Raw genomic sequence first — 19931 nt, forward strand, 5'->3', positions numbered from 1 at the left:
AACGTGTTTCCAGCTGCTGTTGGAGATTCCAGCTTATCCCATTGAACTTCATTATCTGGTTCCAGCTGGTACAAACTGGTTTGCATGGATCACCATTATGCGTTTTAATTGTTTCTGAATGCATAAACTGGCCTTCTTTTTTATCAGTGGATGTACTCTAATGTCATGTAGGTACATGTAGTTTGCCGTGCAGTTGTACAAGCTTAATTAACTGAAAAGTCTCCTGCGATTGGCTTATGCTTGGCTAGAACTGTCATTGTGCTGTTTGCTTCGGGGTTCTATGTCCTGCTTCAATACGCGGAGACAGTTCTAGGACAGCTTGCTATTAGTTTCATTGGGAAGTCAGTAATGGTGGAAAAAATAGCGGTCGGTGTCTTCCTAATCTAATCCCCCCGCCCCCAGCCTTCCCCTCTCGTTTCCTCCCTCTCTGTGTGAGAGAGGGAAGAAAGAAAGAGAGCAGATAAGTCTCTTCGGCTAATAAGGGGACAGACGCTTCTGGCGGCTCGGCATATTTTCACAAAGAGGAAGGATGCGAAAATCCTGGCGTTTTTCGCTAGAATCAGAAATTAACATCTCGAGTCCGTAGGGCTGACACCTGAAATTTTGGGTTGCGTTTGTTCAGTTATTATGAATGACTGAAATCAGCGCAGGAAGCAAATCCGGCGGACAAGAGACCGCAAAAATCAACACTTCACTATTATTTCTGGTCTGCTGGAATGAATAATGCGCTCTCACGTACTTTTATCACCAAGCTGAAATTTCACTGAATGTGTCTGATTAATCTATGAACGCTGAAATTATAATGGATACAAATACTTACCTTGTGTTAAAACTTTATGTTGTGGGAATCATGGGTAAGTGTCATTTATAATATTTCATATTTAAGAGGTAAGATATATGCGAGAGGTTGATATTAAATATACGTGTCCTGCATTGACTTGGTTGATGGTCGTATAGTGTGTCACATGCACGAGGAGCATCACTTAGAAAGAGTACGCTTACTTAAGAAACGGAATAAATCTTTTTTTTGTTGTACGTTTTGCGGATGCAACAGCCTCTGCTGATTTAAATGTAACAGACTAGCACTGACCTGTCATTTAGTGGATATATGCAATTAGCAAGCATTTAAAAGCAAGCAAATATTAATATGAAAAACATATTAAACCATGTATTGTAGGCTATTGGACGAAAATAGCATGAATCTCGTGCAACGTGTTCACTTACTAGATTGGAAAAAAATCCTTTTTATTATCGGAATGTAGCCTATTGTACAACGAGAATAATTGTGAAGCTCATTTTTCAATCATCATTCTGTCCATTTTGATTATCTCTGAAGAACCGTGTAACAGTCGATCGGGACTCGTGTATGCTCAGAGATGCCTTCATGTGGACTTTAGTGGAATACTTCATTAGCTATATTTGTGTTTTAAGTGTATCCCCAACATCTGTTGAAATGTTCTGCCGCCCCCACAGAAGATACGGAAGTTTTAAAATAGCACCACGTACAGGTATCTTCTTCTGGCTACTATTAACCTCGGTGTTAATAGTACACACAATAGTAATAATACAAAAGCTATGACTACGGTTAGCCCAAATATTTGCTCCTCTCTCATATTTGTTCTACATCATTTAACTGACAATCTGATGACTATCGTTCAAAAATAGTATGAATTCCTGAACTAGTGCAGATTTTAAGGCGACAGAAAATCTGATCTGTCTAGTTGTTACATTATAACTTGGTTATTAAAATAAACACTTTTAAATTGAATTCACTGGTCAAAAAATAACCGGTTTAATGCGGAGCATTATTTTTTGCTCGTTGTAATAGCGTTTCCGTTTGTAACAGTGCATAACTTGCCATTTCTTGCGTCAGGGAGACGCTTTTCTTGACAGTGCCAAGGCAGTCTTAACTGCATGCACTGTGTGAGGTTTAATTCCGCTTGAATCATCTTAAGCGCTCCCACACCGAATGTAGGCTACTTCGCAATTACACATACAATACATGTATAAATGAATGAATCTCAAAAATTTACAGCAGAGTTCTTCATTGTATTTACCGAGCGTTATAAACAGCAAAGGAAATTATAAAAACACTAACAATGTAAAGACTGCGTACATAATTCATCTCAGTTAAGCTACCAATCGACATTTATGAGTTGGTGTGTAGTTCTTTTGTGTTTTTTTTCCTGCTGCCCCGTTATTTGCCATCTTATGTTTTTCTGCTTCCCTTTGCCCCTCAGGGTCTTAATAATGAACTGCAGGATGAGACGTGCACTCAGGAGTTATTTTACAGACTTTAGATCCGTGTTTGCTTACTTAAGGTGGTTGTTAACGAGGGAACAGCTGTGTGATTGGAACTGCAGGTTTTGGCTTCTCGCTATAACAGCTAAGGGGCAGTGTGGAGCTGTTTTGCTATCAGCCAAGGGATCCCCTCATTTCACAGATGTCTGGCATCACGGGCTGGAAATAAAGGGATTTTCTGCGCTCAAAAAAAAACAGGGCAATTCTGAGCGGATGCTTTACATCATTCTCTTTTGAAACAATACAGGAGAATGAAATCTGGCAAACAGAAGGGCATGAACAGAGGGATTCTGCTTTAGATGAATTGTAAACGTGAAAGTTTAGTATTTGCGCCAGTGTGCTTTTGGCGGCGGCAAAGGCATTGTCAAGTATACAGAACATGTACCATACGTACAGTACACATGACGAGTGCACGTAAAGTACACGTAACGAGTGCACGTAAAGTACACGTAAATAGTCTTCTGAAAATTTGTTACATTTTTATCACATCTGAAAATGTACTCACATTATATTCATTAAAATGTGTTTATTTATTCATTTAATCAGGAAAAAATGGAGGTGATTCATATATACATATATATATAAAATATTAAAAAAATTTTGATGTGGAAGAAAACAATTGTGCCATTTATTCAACTAGAATGAATGGACAAGTAAACAAATGAGAATTTCATAGTTGACATGTACGACAAGACAGAGCCAGAGGGCACAATGCAGTATGTGATTCTGATGAATGGGATCATACGTATCAAGCATTAGTGATATAACCTTGATGTAATAATTAGAACTATTGGCAAAGAAAGTCTTTTTTAACATGATTTATTATAATGCTATTTTTGGACAGCTTTAGTGAAACGTGTATGAATAGATTTCCCACAGACCCCTGACAATGCAACTGACTTGTGCCAGTGGGAACCATGACGACATCTTTCATTCAAACATTTTTGCTCAGAAAAAAGAGAGTGTTATGCTTTTTCAATGAGGTTTACTTTCCCTCTGCGAAGATCAGGAATCACCACTTCAGAACTGATGGAGCTCCAACTTTCCCAATACAGGGATAAGAGTTCTGTAAGTGATTCTTGATTCATCGTCCATCCATACCGTTTGTCCGGTAGGGTGACGGTGAGCTTTGAATCATCATATCATGAATGGGATGCAAGTACAAAGGCCAATTTACAGACTGCCTACTTATTTAGCGGAAACCCACATGGGTTTAGAGAGAATTAGCAAACTCCTTGCACCACAGTGTCACCCATTGCTTTGGTTTTGATGTTTATTTGGTACTGTTGTTCATTTGTAGGCTGATTTTGACCTACAGGCACTGCTGAAAATCACAGGTTGGAAAGACTCATTTTGCCAAAGCTTCCGCGGTGCGTTTGAGTCACAAACGAGGCGGTTATAGTAATGACTGGTCACTGTGGGTGTCCGGAGATAGACCAGGAAGGAGACTCTCTGCTTAAGCTGTCACCAAGCAGATGTTTCCCAGCTTCTTTGAAGAGCGGTCAAGGACAAGCCACAGAAAACAAGCAAGCTCTGAGAACCTGGGATGGGGGTGGGGGTATCGATGCAAGCCTTAGTTAGTAAAATATTTAGAAAGACAGGGAGGATTCTCTCGCTCATAAAAGGCAGCACTCGAATGCGGATCTCTGTGCTTTGCTCCGTCTCGCAGCCACTGATGTTTTGCATTTGTGTATTATTAACTCCTCTATGGCAGTAAGAATAGGAAGACTGCTCTTCCTCTCCTTATTTTTTCACTGGAATAGAAGAGCTGTCTTGCCTCCAGCTGCTCTTCACAATCACTTCCCCCCTAATGCCATCTTCCTGCTTTTGTCTTCTGAGACCACCTAGCTTCTCGCTAGTCTGCTTAACTAGTCAGTGGACAGTTCTTATAGCTCCCGGATGACATTCTGAAGACCAGCAGCTGCCCACCTGCCATTCACGTGCAATGCCGGCACCCTGCTTACTGCTCGCTGAATGTCAGCAGGCGACTTTTCAGGCATTTCTGTCAATCCAGGCTCAGTTACATAACTTATGATGGAAATTGCTTTGCATTACTGTCAGATTTTCTCTGCCCACTGACACTTTTTTTTCCCCACCAGGACAGATTGTCAGTGTTCAGTCACAGGCCTGTTTTTTTAGGGGGCGAAAAAGCAAATGTAGCTGCTATGTGAAACAAAAAGCTAGTAGCCGGTTTAGTCGTGGGATGTCATAACAGACTTCTTTAATGGCAGTGAAAAAAATCATGCAAGCTTCCAGCGCAATAGATTTTAATGCCTTTATTTGTGTTTTACTGCTTCCAGTTCCATGGCAGTTATTTTAGTCAAAGTTCCAGGGACATTTCAAGGTTGCAGCACTGGTTGGGATTATTCCGATAAAATGCAAAAGGAAAGTGCAGATAAAATGCAAAAGGAAAGTGCAGATAAAATGCGACAGGTACAATGATAAGGTAAATGGGTATGGGGGAGATGATTTTCCGGAAAATGCGATGGGATCACGATTGCCCATAGTTTCCAGTTATTCCTTCAGCACCGACCCCTACCCCCCCCCCCCCACACACCCTTGCTCATGAACCCAGCCTCCCACGCAAATCAATTAGATGCAGCCTCCACTTACTGATCCCTGAGTGCATTCATGGAGGATGGCCTCAGTACACACACACACACACACACACACACACACACGTTGGGTAAACATATCTTTATGGGGACCGCTCATTCATTTCTATGGGAAAAATGCTAACGCTAACTATGACAACCTTAACCCCTACCCAACCCTAACCATAACCATAAGTAACCAAGCAAAATACAAGAATTTTTGCATTTTTAGTTTTTTCATTGCAGTCAAAGATTTTTATTAAATTGAGTTTTCTCTTAAGTGTCCCCATAAGGTAAGGTATACCCGCTCACACACGCACACACACACTACTGTCCTTAGAGAGGTTGAGAAGCTATTCCCATTGCCTATGGTTTTTTGCACTCCAGAGTAACGTGGTACCTAGATATGCATTTGTTTCCTCACAAAAACGCAGGTGAGGGGAGGACAGCAGGCAAATGTTTCAGGTTTACTGTGAAGGAAGCACAGAACGAGGGAAGTAAAGTGGGCGCCGGGACTTGGGAAGTGCATGGTCTGGGATCGGGTGACAAGGCCCAGGCTTGTGGTCTTGGCACGAGACACAAAACAGACATCGTTTTTTTGCTGGTCACATGACACATCAGGATGTCCCTGTTGATTATATATTTACATTTATTTAGCAGGTGCTTTTATCCAAAATAGTGAACTATTGGCAAAGAGGGATCAGAGGGTGTCCCAGGAGTAATTGGGGTTAAGGCCCTGGCTCAAGGGCCCAACTCATTCTGCCAGCCGGGGGATTTGAACCAGCAACCTTCTGATCACAGGTCATAGCCGCACACTATCCAGTATTTTAGCAGAGGATTATTTTAATTGCAGGGGCAGCACATTGGCTCACACCTCCTGGGTCGGGGGTTCAGATCCTGCATCTCTGTTGTGGGGGGCAGTGTTGCCTGGGGGCTGGGCCTTTGAATGCCGATCAGCTGCATATGTGTGGAAACATCATACGTTCATATGATGTCCAAGAACATGCAGTTAAATAGGCTGTGCAGGAAATATAGTTCAATAAGAAGATTCTAGATGTGTCAACATTTTCATCAATCTGCAGGATTTCAGTTTGTGAGAAGGAGACATGAGATGTCAAATTCAGTATTCTCTAATGATACTCCTGGGGACGTTGATCAGTAGCCGTCACGGCGTGAGACACCGACTCGTATTGAAAGGTTTAAAAAGGGCAGTGACAGCTGCGTCTGCATTAGCGATTTGAATGGAATGTCTTTTGGCATATCGCTGGTCTTTGAAAGATCATGCTGTTACTGGTTCTGTCCCTTATGCATGGAATGGCTCACGCAATGTGTATCAGTGTGGGCAAAATATGACATTGTGAATATCAATAAGATAGAGTTTACTTGGTCTGAATATTACGGTACAAAGACCAAAGTAAATTTCTTACTCAGCTACTTTTGTCCTTGTAAATATCAGTCTGGGGGAAAATAAGGACGCTTGTATGGCAAAGAAATCAGTTGGGCTCAGGATAAGATAAAACTGCATGATTCTGGCAGGCTGTGATGTCAATTTCAGTATCAGTCATTGCGGAAGAAAACTGAATAGAGGCCAGACAATGGGTTAAGAAGTTTAAAGTTTCGGAGAGCAGATGGGAATTTGATCTGGGTAAATCATCAGCTCCGAGTTCCTACAGTATTTACACATTTTTTTCTATGTAGGTATAAGTGCTCAGGGCCATGATGGTCAGTTTTTTTTTTGCTGTGTTACTTAGATTAAAGGCTCAGGGAAATTTGGACAGTGGACACCAAGAACACCAAAAATGAACGCGGTGATCATTGATTCAGCCGGACGGTAGGAGCCACAGAAGTGACCTGAAGTTTTAACCAGAGAGGTAGAATCAGTGGATCATGACCGGTGATGAACAGGCTGCCCTCCAAGGCTCTGGCTTTGACATCTGGGTGGGTTTCTGTGCTGGAGGCTTTGCATGCTCTCCCCATGTTTTCTGTTAACTCTGGTGTCCTCCTACACTGTAGCACCATCTGCACACATACTGTAGCATGGCTATTGCTAACAGCATTGCTATCCCAGCTGTCTTGCGGGACGGCAGACGGTGTGTGCTGGAAATAAAAGCTGTAACAAATATATACCTGTATTTTTTTTTTGTACAAGCACTGTTCTGCAGCTTTTAGATAAACACCGATATGAATAATGGACCGGTCCAATGTTAAACGATATATATAACTCCTGAACCGGCGAATGCAGAGAGTGACAGAGCCTTTTAATGCTGCAGCTGGCTTGTAAAGCATAAGTGACCCCAGGAAGTCCACACATTCTACCCTGTCCTGAGCAGTGGTGCCTGCAGGAAACATTGATTGCAGTGGCCTTCAGGGGACTGTTATTTTTATGGGGGTGGGGGCATGTCTTTTATGGTCCCACTTAGAAAATAAAATAATCCATATTTCGTTTTTATTATTTTGATGGTGGTGTGACAACAAGGGTGACCCCTATATTAACTGGGGGGAGGAAATATCCACCCCTGGCCACCCCTTAGATCTGCCCCTACTATCCGTTTTGGCTCATGCTCCTTGTTGCTGGGTGAAATTCCCTCAATGTGTCTGCAGTGTAGATTGTCCAACCCTCGATAGCATAAATGGCCACATGTTTGATCTGCATCTCAACTCAGATATACCACAACTTCATGTCAGTCTCTGAAGATGTTGTAGCTCAACCAACCAAGTATTCCAAGGTTGTTGGTTTAAATCCTGGGGACTGCGTATAAATTTAGAACCCCTTCTTCTACTGTAAGTCTCTTTTACTTTAAATATTATATGCTAGCACATACAGTATTAGATATAACATTATTGATTAGTACATATCATATAATAGTAATCATACTAAATTGGGGTTGTCCATCATTATGCTTTGTTTAATCGTACGCAGCAAATACATTTAAATAATAAAACAAATTACCTTTATTGCTGTTTTTCTGCTCCTTGTAATTGGCAAATGTAATTGCAATGCCAATTGTCATCAGATTCCAACAAGCATCAGCTTGAATTTTGTATGCCAATGATTTTGCTGAACTCCAGCTGACTGATGTATTAAAATGTTTGAAGGTATTTAGCCCAGTATACACAGCATTCGAATTCTCCCACATCATCACAATTTCCCAGAATTTTAATTTGCATATTTTTCCATCACAAAAAGCTCTTACAAACTGGCCACATGCATGCCTGTATATTTGATCCATTTCTATAAGTCACAAAGATAATCAGCGTTCATCTGTGGCAGGAGGCTTCCCATATTCTGTGTTTTTTTTCCTTAGTCTGCCTCTGATCTTTTTCTAACCCTCTACTCTGCCCCTCTTTGCATTATCCACTCCACCAACTATAGACTGCAAATCTGCAGTCATACACTAGCATTTTAGTACATTATAATAACCATATATTACCCTATTCATTCTACCCCAATGGATCAAAGATGAAGAAATTCTAGTCCTAGGTTTTAGTATACTTGTTTTGATTATTTTACCCTTGATCCCTAATATAAGGATGCCAGAATACATGACAGAGCCATGCAACTTTGTTTTCCTTGTTCTGATTAATGTTTAATGCATTTATGGAACTTTGACTGGTATGTGCTCTATACCCAACCCCACAGTACTGTCTGTGTGGGAACTGAGTACTGTCAACCGCTGAAACAGTTACAAGTCTGTTACAGTTACAAGACAGTACTGTCTGTGTGGGAACTGAGTACTGTCAACCGCTGAAACAGTTACAATGTTTTTGGACCCCTGCATCAGGGTTTGAAGTTATCAGATACCACGCCCATATCTTGATGGGAGAAATGTCCTTGTTTGGCGTAAAATGCAAAATAACAGCCATTTCATGGTGACTACACAACATTGATGACCTTATGGTGTTTGTTCCTGCTTCCAGCATTTTGGGGATTCTCATGGGAGTTTTACTTACACAAAAATATAGAAAAAATGAAAAATGAAAGAAAAATGACTGATAACCAATCAGATCACAGAGTTGGTTGGTCCAAGCAACAAGAGGAGGCAGGACCAACCAATCAGATGTCTTGGTCCCACCTCCTCTAGTTGCTTGGCTCCGCCTCCTCTATAATCTGATTGATTCAGAGAGATAACCAATCATTCTTCTTTCTACCCCCAGAACATTATTTGTTTAAGTTAAACTCTTGTGAGCCCTTTTTGGAACATTAAAAGCATTACAGAACCCAGTGTAAGATTATTCCACAATATAACTTGAAGTTAAAATGAATGCCTCATTAAAGGAAATGGGTGTGCCTTGCTCCAGTCCCAGGCTGTTTGTGTTCGGTTTGCCAGCAAACACCCACACTAAAGGCCAGCCCAGGTTCCCTAGACATGAACTTCCTTCATTCTCCATGGGTCTGTGTGGTGGAACAGACAGATAAAATCTGGCCCTCATCCGACTAACAATGTCTCCCAATTCCCAGTGCTGGCAATAATAGCGACTGTAGCTCATGCCACAAATACAGCCAAGGAGCATTATATCTGTCTCAGTGAGCCTTGCTCGAGAAGGCTCATTTTCTGAGGGTGACGGGTGACACAGGCCTCAGAGGACACAGAGTCGAGGCTTCGACTTCCTTCCTGAGATTTTAACTGGCTCTGCGGGAGATTCACTGTCTTACATTTCAGTTGAGCTGCAGTTTTCCTGTAGTGCTTCTTTATCTTTAGTTTCAGTAGCAGTTTTAGAAGGTGCCATTGTGAATAAGTCACTGGATTCTAGATCAAAAGGTGGTCAGTTCAAGCATCAGGAGGGAATCTGCTTTTATCCTTATCAGTAGGGCACTTAATTTGAATCGGTTTAGTGAAAACATTGGAAACTTGACCTAGCAACACTTGTAGCTAAGTTGTTTCCAAACCATTATATGCTTGTCATCCTCATCAAACAAACATCTTCCAAACATGTTCCAAACAAACAAGCAAATGTGAAATGTAAAAAAAAATAATCTACAATGTACCCAATAAGTGCATCTCTGTGAAAATGACAAAATGAATGTAACGTAAATAACCAAAGCTATTCAACCAGAAAAAACACATGCAGTAGTTTTTGTGTTCTCTGTCCTACACTACTCAAAAGTCGCCAACTACTGTTTTAGTACAAAACCATGTTTTTATGTTTAATGACTAAGTATTACACGTTGTCCTGGCTTTGTTTTAAGAAAAAAAGAGATGTCTGATGTGTGGAGTGTGGATTCACTTCTGTTGTTTGAGGAATTCTAAGCAAGATGTATTTGCTGTGACATCATAAGTAAAACAATTAAAAAGATAAACGCATCCAGCTCTGAAGCTCTGTGAATAGGGAACTTTTGTGACAGGACTTGAAGGTCAATTGCGATCGGTTTGGTTGAAATCAGACGCAAATGAGAGGGGGGGGCAGCCTTACAAGCAATATCTCAGAAACTAAAGCAGCACAAAGGACAGTTTTAACGGCACAAACCAGCACAAACGCAGCACACACGATTGGGATCGGTCTGGTGGAAATCAGACGCAAATGGGGAGGCCAACTTCACGCTGATGACGTCACCATGTAAACAAACATTTGTATCTCAGAAACTAAAACAGCACAAACAACAATTTTAACGGCACAATCCGGCACAAACGCGGCACATGCGATTGAGACCAGTTTGGTTGAAATATGAAACGTATGAGGGGCCAACTTCACGCAGGTTTAGCAATTGTCATAGAGTTGTTGTTGTTTTTCGTCTTGCCATACAGTTATTTATTGTTTTTGGGTATTTTTTCTATTTCAGCAAACACTTTGATGACGACAGGGCTGTCAGGTAGGCGAAATAATATGCTTTTAATCTCGTGGATTTGTATTGACTTTTTTTTACAATCACCATGGTTGGTTAAGCTTTATATTGTCCAATTCAGTTATTCACATCACATTGGTCTCACTGCAAAACTATATTGATGTTTGGCTGTGACACCTTGGAAGTTGGCAGAGATGGAGGACGATTCCGCATTTTTTGCTGGAAACTTCTCACTGCGTCCTTGACTGTTGGGCCTGGAGTTCCGTTCCTCTCACGGATTCTTTTTATTTTATAATGTGTCACAGCAACAGAGAACATCGACACAAGGCCCAAAATAAGGACCAGCAGGTGTAATGAGACGACGCTGCTAATGGAAATGGAACGGTGTGGCGATCAGTTTAAAAAGCACATGCTGAAGGTGGATCAAATGAAGTGGTGCAACCTCACACATTTTATCAGGTAAAAGCCACTTTGGTTTTATTTTAGAAATAATAAGGTTTGATTTTGTCCTCTCACAGCTGACCAGGAATGAGCGGTGAGCTTATTCTGCTGTCAGGTTTTTCACTGACTAAGAAAAAAATGACCTAAAAATCCCACTCTCCGTGAATCATCACACCTCCAGAGGCAGCAGCACATTAGTGCACAGGCTTTTATAAATGTGTTAAAATTACGGCAAAAATTACACACACAGCTAAAGTTTTTAAGCCAAATTGGCCTAAATTGATGAAATGTAACAGCAGATTCACTGGTGGAAACTTGTGTAGCACTTTTCTTTTGGGTAAGCCTTTCCTTCTTGATAAGAACTACAAACTATGCAAAAATGAAAACATTTTAAAAGATCCTAAATTGTTTGTTTGTGCTTTATTAAAATAGTACCCTTGACGCAGGAGGAAAAAATTACTAAGGCCATGTATTCAGACAAAAGGTTAAATGATTCTGGAGATGCATGTTATAGCAAATCCTAGATGTTTTGAAAATGTGTTACCATATTTTCATATGACTCTGAATCAGTTATCAAATGCTTGAGGGTTAGGAAGACCTTTGTTTATACTGTATATAGTTTCTTTCACTTCTTTCATTTTCATGCTGATTGAAGCCCCATGTCAATATACAGATCCACATACATGATATGCATCAAAATTTCATCCATCAGCGACATGCTAAAAGCTGCACAGTTGATGTAATCATGCAGTAATTTTGATACAAATGGAAACAGTGCAAGTTACTAAAAATAATACTGTCAGACTACTAAACAGATATAAAAATGGTTGCTGATGACTCTTGATAGCGCAGCCCTTACTGATATAAATCAATTAGACCACCCGTCTGAAGAATGACCATGTGACCCAGGAAATACCAGGGACACAGCTGTGTGTGTTTATGTCATAAACTCTTATTCGTGCTTCGCACTCAGTCCTGGAAAACAACCCCAAAAGTTACCTCCTTATCAATTTTAACCTAATCAACACATATACAGGCAGCCCACTAGATAAGAACGCTGGACATACGGACAATTCGTACTTACAAACTTACTGCCTATTAGCCTATTAGATAACAAATTTGAGTTAAATATGATAATAGTACGATAGGGTGTAATACCGAATGCATACACTACTTGGTGACATTCATGAAAACACTGCACGGCTTTGGCTTAAGGTTACTTTTATTATTATTATATATTATAAATATTATTATTTACTGTATTATTATGTTTCCAACTTACCTACAGATTCTACTTAAAGACAGACTTAGGGTACAGATCTTTTTTGTAACCTGTGAACTGCTTATACTCAAAGTACTAAGCAAAACTTGTTGAGTAAACACCTGGCATGAAGTTAGCTAAAAATCCATCCCCTTAGTGTTTAGGGTTGCAGCGATGTAGAGTCAATTCTGGGTATATAAGGGCACAGTTGGGTGAACATATACGTTGCAGTCAGCTGCATGTGTCTGCATTGTGGGTGGAAACTGCAGTTAATGGAGTTAATAAAGCCTATGCTCTGTCTGAGCCCCTGGCCTAACAGGCTTCATTCAACAGTGCTACATTGCGATACGCGTAATTAGACTGATGGTGTTTTGCGATATTCAAAAATCGCTACCAGGGGAAAAAATCATAACTCAAACAATAATACTGCTGAGGCCTAAATACAGTGTGTTGACTGGAAACACCGAAGGAAATTTACTTTGTAGCGGAATCAACATCACGGTTGCTATGCAGAAGCAGGCATGTCGCTCCCTGGGGATTGGTCGGCTTAGGACTCGTCAAGCGTGGGAAACGTTTAGGGTTTTGTTCGCTTCTTAAAAATAACGTACCGTATGTGGATAAATAAACAAGCCTCATTTCAGGTAACAGAGGGAATTGTCTGACTGTCTGTACTCGAGTGCAACTGGGAGTGAAAGTAAATAGAGAAACGTGGTCTGGTTGGAGGGTTGCCTTTAGAAAACACAGAAATCTGTGAGCAATTTTTTTGTGCAAGAATGTTGCATCAAGCTGAATTTTTTCTGTTTTTTGACTTTCGTAAATAATATGTACAATGATATTTTAATTAATAAAAATGTACTATTTACTGTACTTTACAATTATATTTCATTCAAATTTTAATAAATTATTGTGTAGTTTGTGCATCCTAAATTTTTTTTTACGTTGTTATAAATTACATTACATATTTGCTATTCCTTAAGTACATATTTGCTATTCCTTAAGTACAAGATGTTTGATCTGAGGTTCTAATATGCACAGGTTAATCAATTTGGATGCAGAGCGGGTCACTCGCACAGTACCACTGCTCAGTATTGTAATATCATGAAGCCAGCACTGTAAAGGTCAGGGCTGCGGTGATGTCATTGAAGGTCAGCCGGAGAGGGTAGATGCAGGACTGCTATCCTCACAGCAGCCTGTGGCTACATCAGGAAAACAAAATTATTCATTGCATACGTTTATATTTAAATTGACATTTATTTAGTTGATGCTTTGGTCCAAAGCGACACACAAGTGAGGCAAATAGCACATTACAAACATCTATCATACTTCTTCCAAAGGCAGCTTGCGACCATATCAAAACCACTGCACAAATAGCCTTCAATATTAACTTAAGCGCATATGATATAGGCTAATCCTGCGAAAGATGAGCAACCAAAGCGCATAGGAATGTGGTATAGACATACTCCCCACCCATCAGGGCTGGCAAAATCTATCGGTGTCAGGCAGGAGATCACAAAGAAGAAATCAGATGAGTAGATAAGAAGCCGACGTGATAGAATTGTGATTAGATTTCATGAGTAGTACAAGGGACCAAAGCACGCTGAGACATTACAGGAGAAAGCCTGGTGGCACCTACATGATCACTAGGAAAGACGTTTGATATCTCCCTTGCTTCGATTCAGTTCCAGCCAGCACATTTTCTAAATATGTTGCATTGTCCTGAGACACATTTACAAATTCCAGCTGTGAACGTGGAATGACAGGGGAAATATTTTAAGGGCATCTTAAGATAACAGGGAAAAAAGCAAGGAACCAATACATAAAGACATACTCAAATATCAACAATATAAAACTGCAGCAACAATGTTATTTAGTATAATGCTCTACTTTGAATGTCTCCATTATCCTTGGTATATTTTCAATAAGTTTACCAGAAAAGTAGCAGCACGTGCTTGCCGCACAGTTTAAGACAATACAAATAGCTCATTTAATTCAAGTATTGATCAAATATTTTTGTGTATCGGTGGAAATTTCTTCATTTCAAGATGGTATTTTTTATGTCTATGTTCCTTTTATTACACATATGTTTTATATAATTCTTTTTTCCTTCTGGAAAGTCCAATCTAAGACCCAAACATGGCATATCAAAGCTTTAGATATTTATGGGAGGATCAGACAGTAGAATTGTCTTTCCTGTTCAGGGGTTTCACTGAGTTTGTCTCAACAGTAGCACGTGTTTGAGACACGACTCATTTAGTCCTAAACAAACATGTGAAAGTCGCAGTGATTTCCGCAGATAATTTTATACTTAAACAACTGTAATGCATAGTTCGTACTGTTTATTTCATATGATGTGTACTTTCAAAATAATAGAAAAATATATCATTAGAATTTATTAGCTTTAAGCAAAATGAAGTTATACAATGAAGGCATTAATCTGTCAGTGTAGTCCAGCATAACCATAAATCACTCCTACAGTGCTGGTAATCTGCTCACTCCTCTCGTAATTTAATGCTGTTGAGTGTTGCTGTGAAGGGATCAGATCTTATAACTGTGTCTTCAGGGCTGATAAGTGGAGAGTCCAACCACAGATATGGACCCCCTGTGACTGAGATAATGTACACTGATGTCTACAGGCATATCTATTTACATTATAGTATATATTTTAATAGAAATTTAAGCCAAAGCCGGCAAATTTAAAATGATATTTAGTATCACGTCCACCTTTCTACACCCCCTCCAACAGATGTAGTACTGATACTATGACTATACTATATAGTATATACTATGACTATACTGATACTATAGTGGAGATCTGTCAAGAAGCAGGATAAAGACTAGGCCTTTTTTGAAAGGGTGAATAAGATACATAAATCTGTATGTTTTTTTCCAGATGTTATTGGGGTGGGGGGGGCTTCCTCCCATTATTTCTAAAACCCTCCTCCCCATCCACTCAACTGGCCCATTGAACATCTAAAACAAATTTTACCTAACGAGGGTCCACTGTGTTTTTTTTTCCTGGTCTGCCTTTATACATCTCAAAAGGTCTCCCAAAACTTAGCAAAAGATGAATAATTTTTTGGAATTAAGAGTTTCAAAGATTGACGGATGGACAACAGGCATCCTACAGAAATACCTCTTTAAATTCATAAAACTAAGTGTATTTTTGGGTATACTTTTAATATACTTCAGTTTTAGGGGAAAGCAGAAGGGGTTGAGGCCACATACCATGCAGCTAATGGACGTTTATGAATAATGAACAGTGTTCCTCTGAGGGGCTCCATATAATATTAAAACAAACAGTGAAATGTAGTAATAATTCATTTGTTATATCATTCATTTTTTAAAATGGTATCTATCAGCAATTAGGAGAAAAGACTGGACAAAGTGGCATTTATCCACTCCGGAAAGTTCTTTTTACATAACAACAATTTTTTTGGGGGCATATTTTTTTTGGCATTATTGTCACTTTGTATGAGGTGTTCTAAACAGAAAAGGCTGATCAATGAAACAATACACTCACATACAAAAGGGTAAAAAATTGTACCTTTGCTTGTCACTGGGGCTGTACTCTTGTAATTATACCTTTTAAGATACAGAAATGGACTCTGAGGAATATCCTAAAGGTACCAACAGCATTAATGTACCATTAATGGTACAGAAATGTTCTTCAGAGTCCATTTTTGTACCTACAGCTAAGGGTACAATTAAGGGTACAGACCCCTGCGGGTACAGCCCCAGTGACAAGCGAAGACACACATTTTTACCCTTTTTTTGCAATGTGTATAATACATATTGTGGATAACTTATTTCCAGTTATTTCTGGCTTTGACAGCAACACTGGGAAATTCTTCAATTTCCTAGCATGAAGCAAATTTCATCATAGAACAAGCTTGATTTTGTGCCTTTGAGAATATATTAACAGGATTTAAACCTCAAATTTCATCTGCTGACGCTAAAGAGATTTATCTGATATACAGTTTCACTCTTGCAGGGGATATCATTTTTCTATCACTGCTTAATAAGTGTAAGCTTCAGAAAGTGTTCTACATGTGGAAGGCATCTTTATACTGTGAATTGGTGATGCTTTCCAGAGAAGCAAGGACGATTGAGTGATGCTGATGTGACCTGTATTTGAGAGGGAATGCCCAAAAACAAGGGGAGAACATGTCACACACGTACAGTACACTCGTGGGAGTTTTATTTATTCAAAATTGTTCTGAGGGCAGAATGAAAAAAACAATTGTTTCAGAGAGATAGCCAATCAGATATAGAGGAGGTGGGTCCAAGACATCTGATTGGTTGGTCCCGCCTCCTGTAGTGTAAGTAAAATTCCCACGAGCCACATGTACATGCCACTCTCCCAGTCATATTTGAACACATCTGCCCTGGCACATAAGGCTTGACATAGGAAGAGATCATTCCTTGTTTCAAATTTTAGCAATTTTTACCAGTCTTGGGATAGATATCTAATTCTTGCAATAAAATCCGTGTCCTTATTATGTGAATTTACACCCCTGAAATGTCTTCCCCTGAGGGAGAATTGTGTTTCTCTTTTGCCAGTGCTGATATGGGACAATGCTCTTTTGTCCCCCCCCCCCCCCTGCAGAGATTACAACATCTTCTCGTACTGCACGGAGCAGAGCTCTGAAAGCATGGGCTGCTACTGGCCCAACCCTCTAGTGGAGAGCTACATCATCCACATCCACAAGCTGTTCTTCTCAAACTGCACCCTTGACCACATCATCTGGGTCGATCCACCAGACAACTTGCTTATCATCCTCATATTTGTCCCGGTCTTCCTCACTCTGTCTATGATCGCACTGGTGGTGTGGTGCAGCCGCCGGAGTGACACTCTCGCCTAATTTTTATTTTTATTTTTAACCATTTTTGGTGTAAAGACAACCAGCCTTGGGCCAACCTCCAGGAGGTACATCATGGTGCAAGCACCGAAATGTCTAACGACCCCATAAAACTGAACTGTTTGTTCCTTCATTAACAACCATTGCTTTCAAATAATAAAGATCGACGCATGGAAACAAATTTGCTTTCCCAAGGCCTTGCAGGGAAAGACGTCAACTCAAAAGGACCCATCCAAAAATGGAATGTATTGATGAACATGTGACGGGCCCTTCTGCACTATCAAATGAAATGAATTTGAGGGGCCTTCCAGGAAGCAAAAAAAGAACAATTGAAAAGACCGAGAGACTATGCATGAGGTGCCGTGGTCTGGACCATCTGCTCGATGGACATCATTTTCACAAGCCTGATCAGCCCTTAAAGTAGCTCCGTCATGCTTTTCTGTCTGTGGCAGTTTAAATCACATGATAATCCTGCAACAGGAGGACGTGATCTTTCAACAGTATGGGATTTCTATGCCAATGCACAGAGTCAGCATAAAGAAGATGTAAGATAAGTAAATATACAACCACAAAGTGATCAATATGAAAATACTGCAAAACTGGTGTGCAAGGATCCTTAATTCATTACTAAATAATTTCAGAGTTGTGTAGTGTTCTGTTTAATGGTATAATTAAACTTCAACATAGTCCTTGCATCAGATATTGTTAGAAGGTAACACTGCTTCGTTTTGTCAGGTTTTGTTTTTAAAAATTGAGGTGTAAGCATTTTTTCCTGTACAGTGTATATTAAAATCACCCGTGTAACATTCCTTTTTTCTTTGTGAAACTATAGTGGTTGTTCTTTATTCGAAACTGCAAACATGCAGTGGTAACTTGTGATAATTCCTTGCACCATTTAAAAATTTTAAGCTGTTGAACGTAACAGAGTGTTTAACAGATGTGTCTGAACCAGACCTACACTCATTAATAGACCTACACTCATTTGAAACTTGACAGCACATTAGTGGTCATCTGGCAAAATCATAATGCAAGAATGAGTTTTGAAATTCATAGGGCTATCCTAGTAACATTCAAGTTAATTAAACCATTGACATTATAAAAAATGACCAAGTAAATGCACTGGGCGTCATTCAAACATACAGTTTGAAAGATTTTTTTTTTATTTCTCAATAAATCAGATTTTAATATACAGTACGTCATATAACTGGCTATGCAAGAATCAATAGATTCATTTAATATGGTGTTTTGAAATCACATTCTTCTACAAAAAATAAAGCTAAACATCATTATCAGAGAAAGATGTGAGTGATTTTCGGCATGCAGGTGCAAAGGAAATATTTATTTAACCATGCTAGTGAGACGACTAAAAAATTTTGCTTTTTGTCAGACAGATAAGCAATTCCACTAATATATGTTGGGCTCCTGCCTCATATCACATCAAGAATTATGCATTTCCATCTGTTGGCACAATTAGGAAATGAACTAATGTACAGGAGCTGCAAAACGGCCTGGCTGAGCGATGAGGATATACCCACACACATTGCTGTTATATGGAAACACTATACAGCTGATGCATTTATATAGGAACAGAAAGCCCCATTTTCTAAATGGCCTCAAGAACAAAAAAAAGGGGGACAATGGTACAATTTTAACAGTTTACTTTATGCCGCTAAAAAATGACTTCTTGGAGTCGCTGATGTTGAGCGCTGAACACCAGGAAGGATATACGATTTTTTTCCCAGAGCTGCAAAGAATTAAAGGAAATGGGCTCACTATGATATTACCAAAAGTGGCACAGGAATTGTAGAGAATAGCAAACTTCCCTGCTGGTAATTGTTATGAGTGGGTACCAAGGCTTCAGTTCAAGCATTTTGCCTTCATTCCATTCACTTTTAATAGTTGTGTGCAGTAATTATAATAAAAGGCACAATAATCAACTACCTATTTTATTTTAAAAGTGTGTGGATGTGTTTACTGTACATTATGCACCCCCCCACACAGAATGGTCTGAACTTCATCTCCTCCTCATGGTCATATCTGCATTCTCTGGTCTTGCACCGTAATTCCTTTAAGGTGAAGCTCAAGTTCTGCACTGACACTCTTCCCCTTTCTCACACAAATCACAGCATAACCCCCCCTAACCTTGGTGGGGTTTTCCTGGCCTTCCCTTTAGGTGCTTGTATTAGTAGTAATACGGTACTGGGATATCCTTCCGAAAGTCAGGCTGCACATCGTTCGGATGACCTGTAGTGTCCGGCGGGTGCTTCCCATGGCTGACATCAGTGACACTTAAGGTAAATCATATCAACTAGAAGTGCTGATGTTATGAATTTCCAAAAGAAAAATTGCTTGAATGAGTGTTTATTTTAGTCAGCTGTGTCTTGCAGGTGGGTTTAAAAAAACCTTTTTGGAATCGAGATTCTTCTATACAATATCAGTAGTTTTTGTATTATTAACATCAAGCAATAACATGTCTTTTGGGACTGTGTGCAACATTTAGATTTGGGCGGAACATCCTGACTTGCTAGTACAAAAGGAACAAAAGAATCAAAGGGCTTTTTTTTCGTATAGAAATCATGTAGTAGTTTCTTTTCCTGTTTATACCATGAACCTGATGCTGCCAATGTAAGTTCACACTAAACAGCAGCCATCTGAGCTGTAGCTACAACAGAACTGGGTTGTACTACAGTACA

At 39.7% G+C, this 19931-nt stretch overlaps 1 protein-coding gene across 1 annotated transcript; it reads left to right on the forward strand.

Annotated features, from left to right (window-relative positions):
- The first annotated feature begins 447 nt into the window (after positions 1–447).
- LOC111854987 (receptor activity-modifying protein 3) lies at positions 448–18050 on the forward strand. The gene is made up of 4 exons (XM_023833535.2): positions 448–854; positions 10675–10704; positions 10983–11136; positions 16986–18050. Exons 1-4 carry the CDS (start codon positions 785–787, stop codon positions 17239–17241), a joined length of 510 nt encoding a protein of 169 aa, XP_023689303.2. The 5' UTR covers positions 448–784; the 3' UTR covers positions 17242–18050.
- The last annotated feature ends 1881 nt before the right edge of the window (positions 18051–19931 follow it).

The sequence above is a fragment of the Paramormyrops kingsleyae genome, chromosome 15 (assembly GCF_048594095.1).
Source record: "Paramormyrops kingsleyae isolate MSU_618 chromosome 15, PKINGS_0.4, whole genome shotgun sequence".
NCBI lineage: Eukaryota > Metazoa > Chordata > Actinopteri > Osteoglossiformes > Mormyridae > Paramormyrops > Paramormyrops kingsleyae.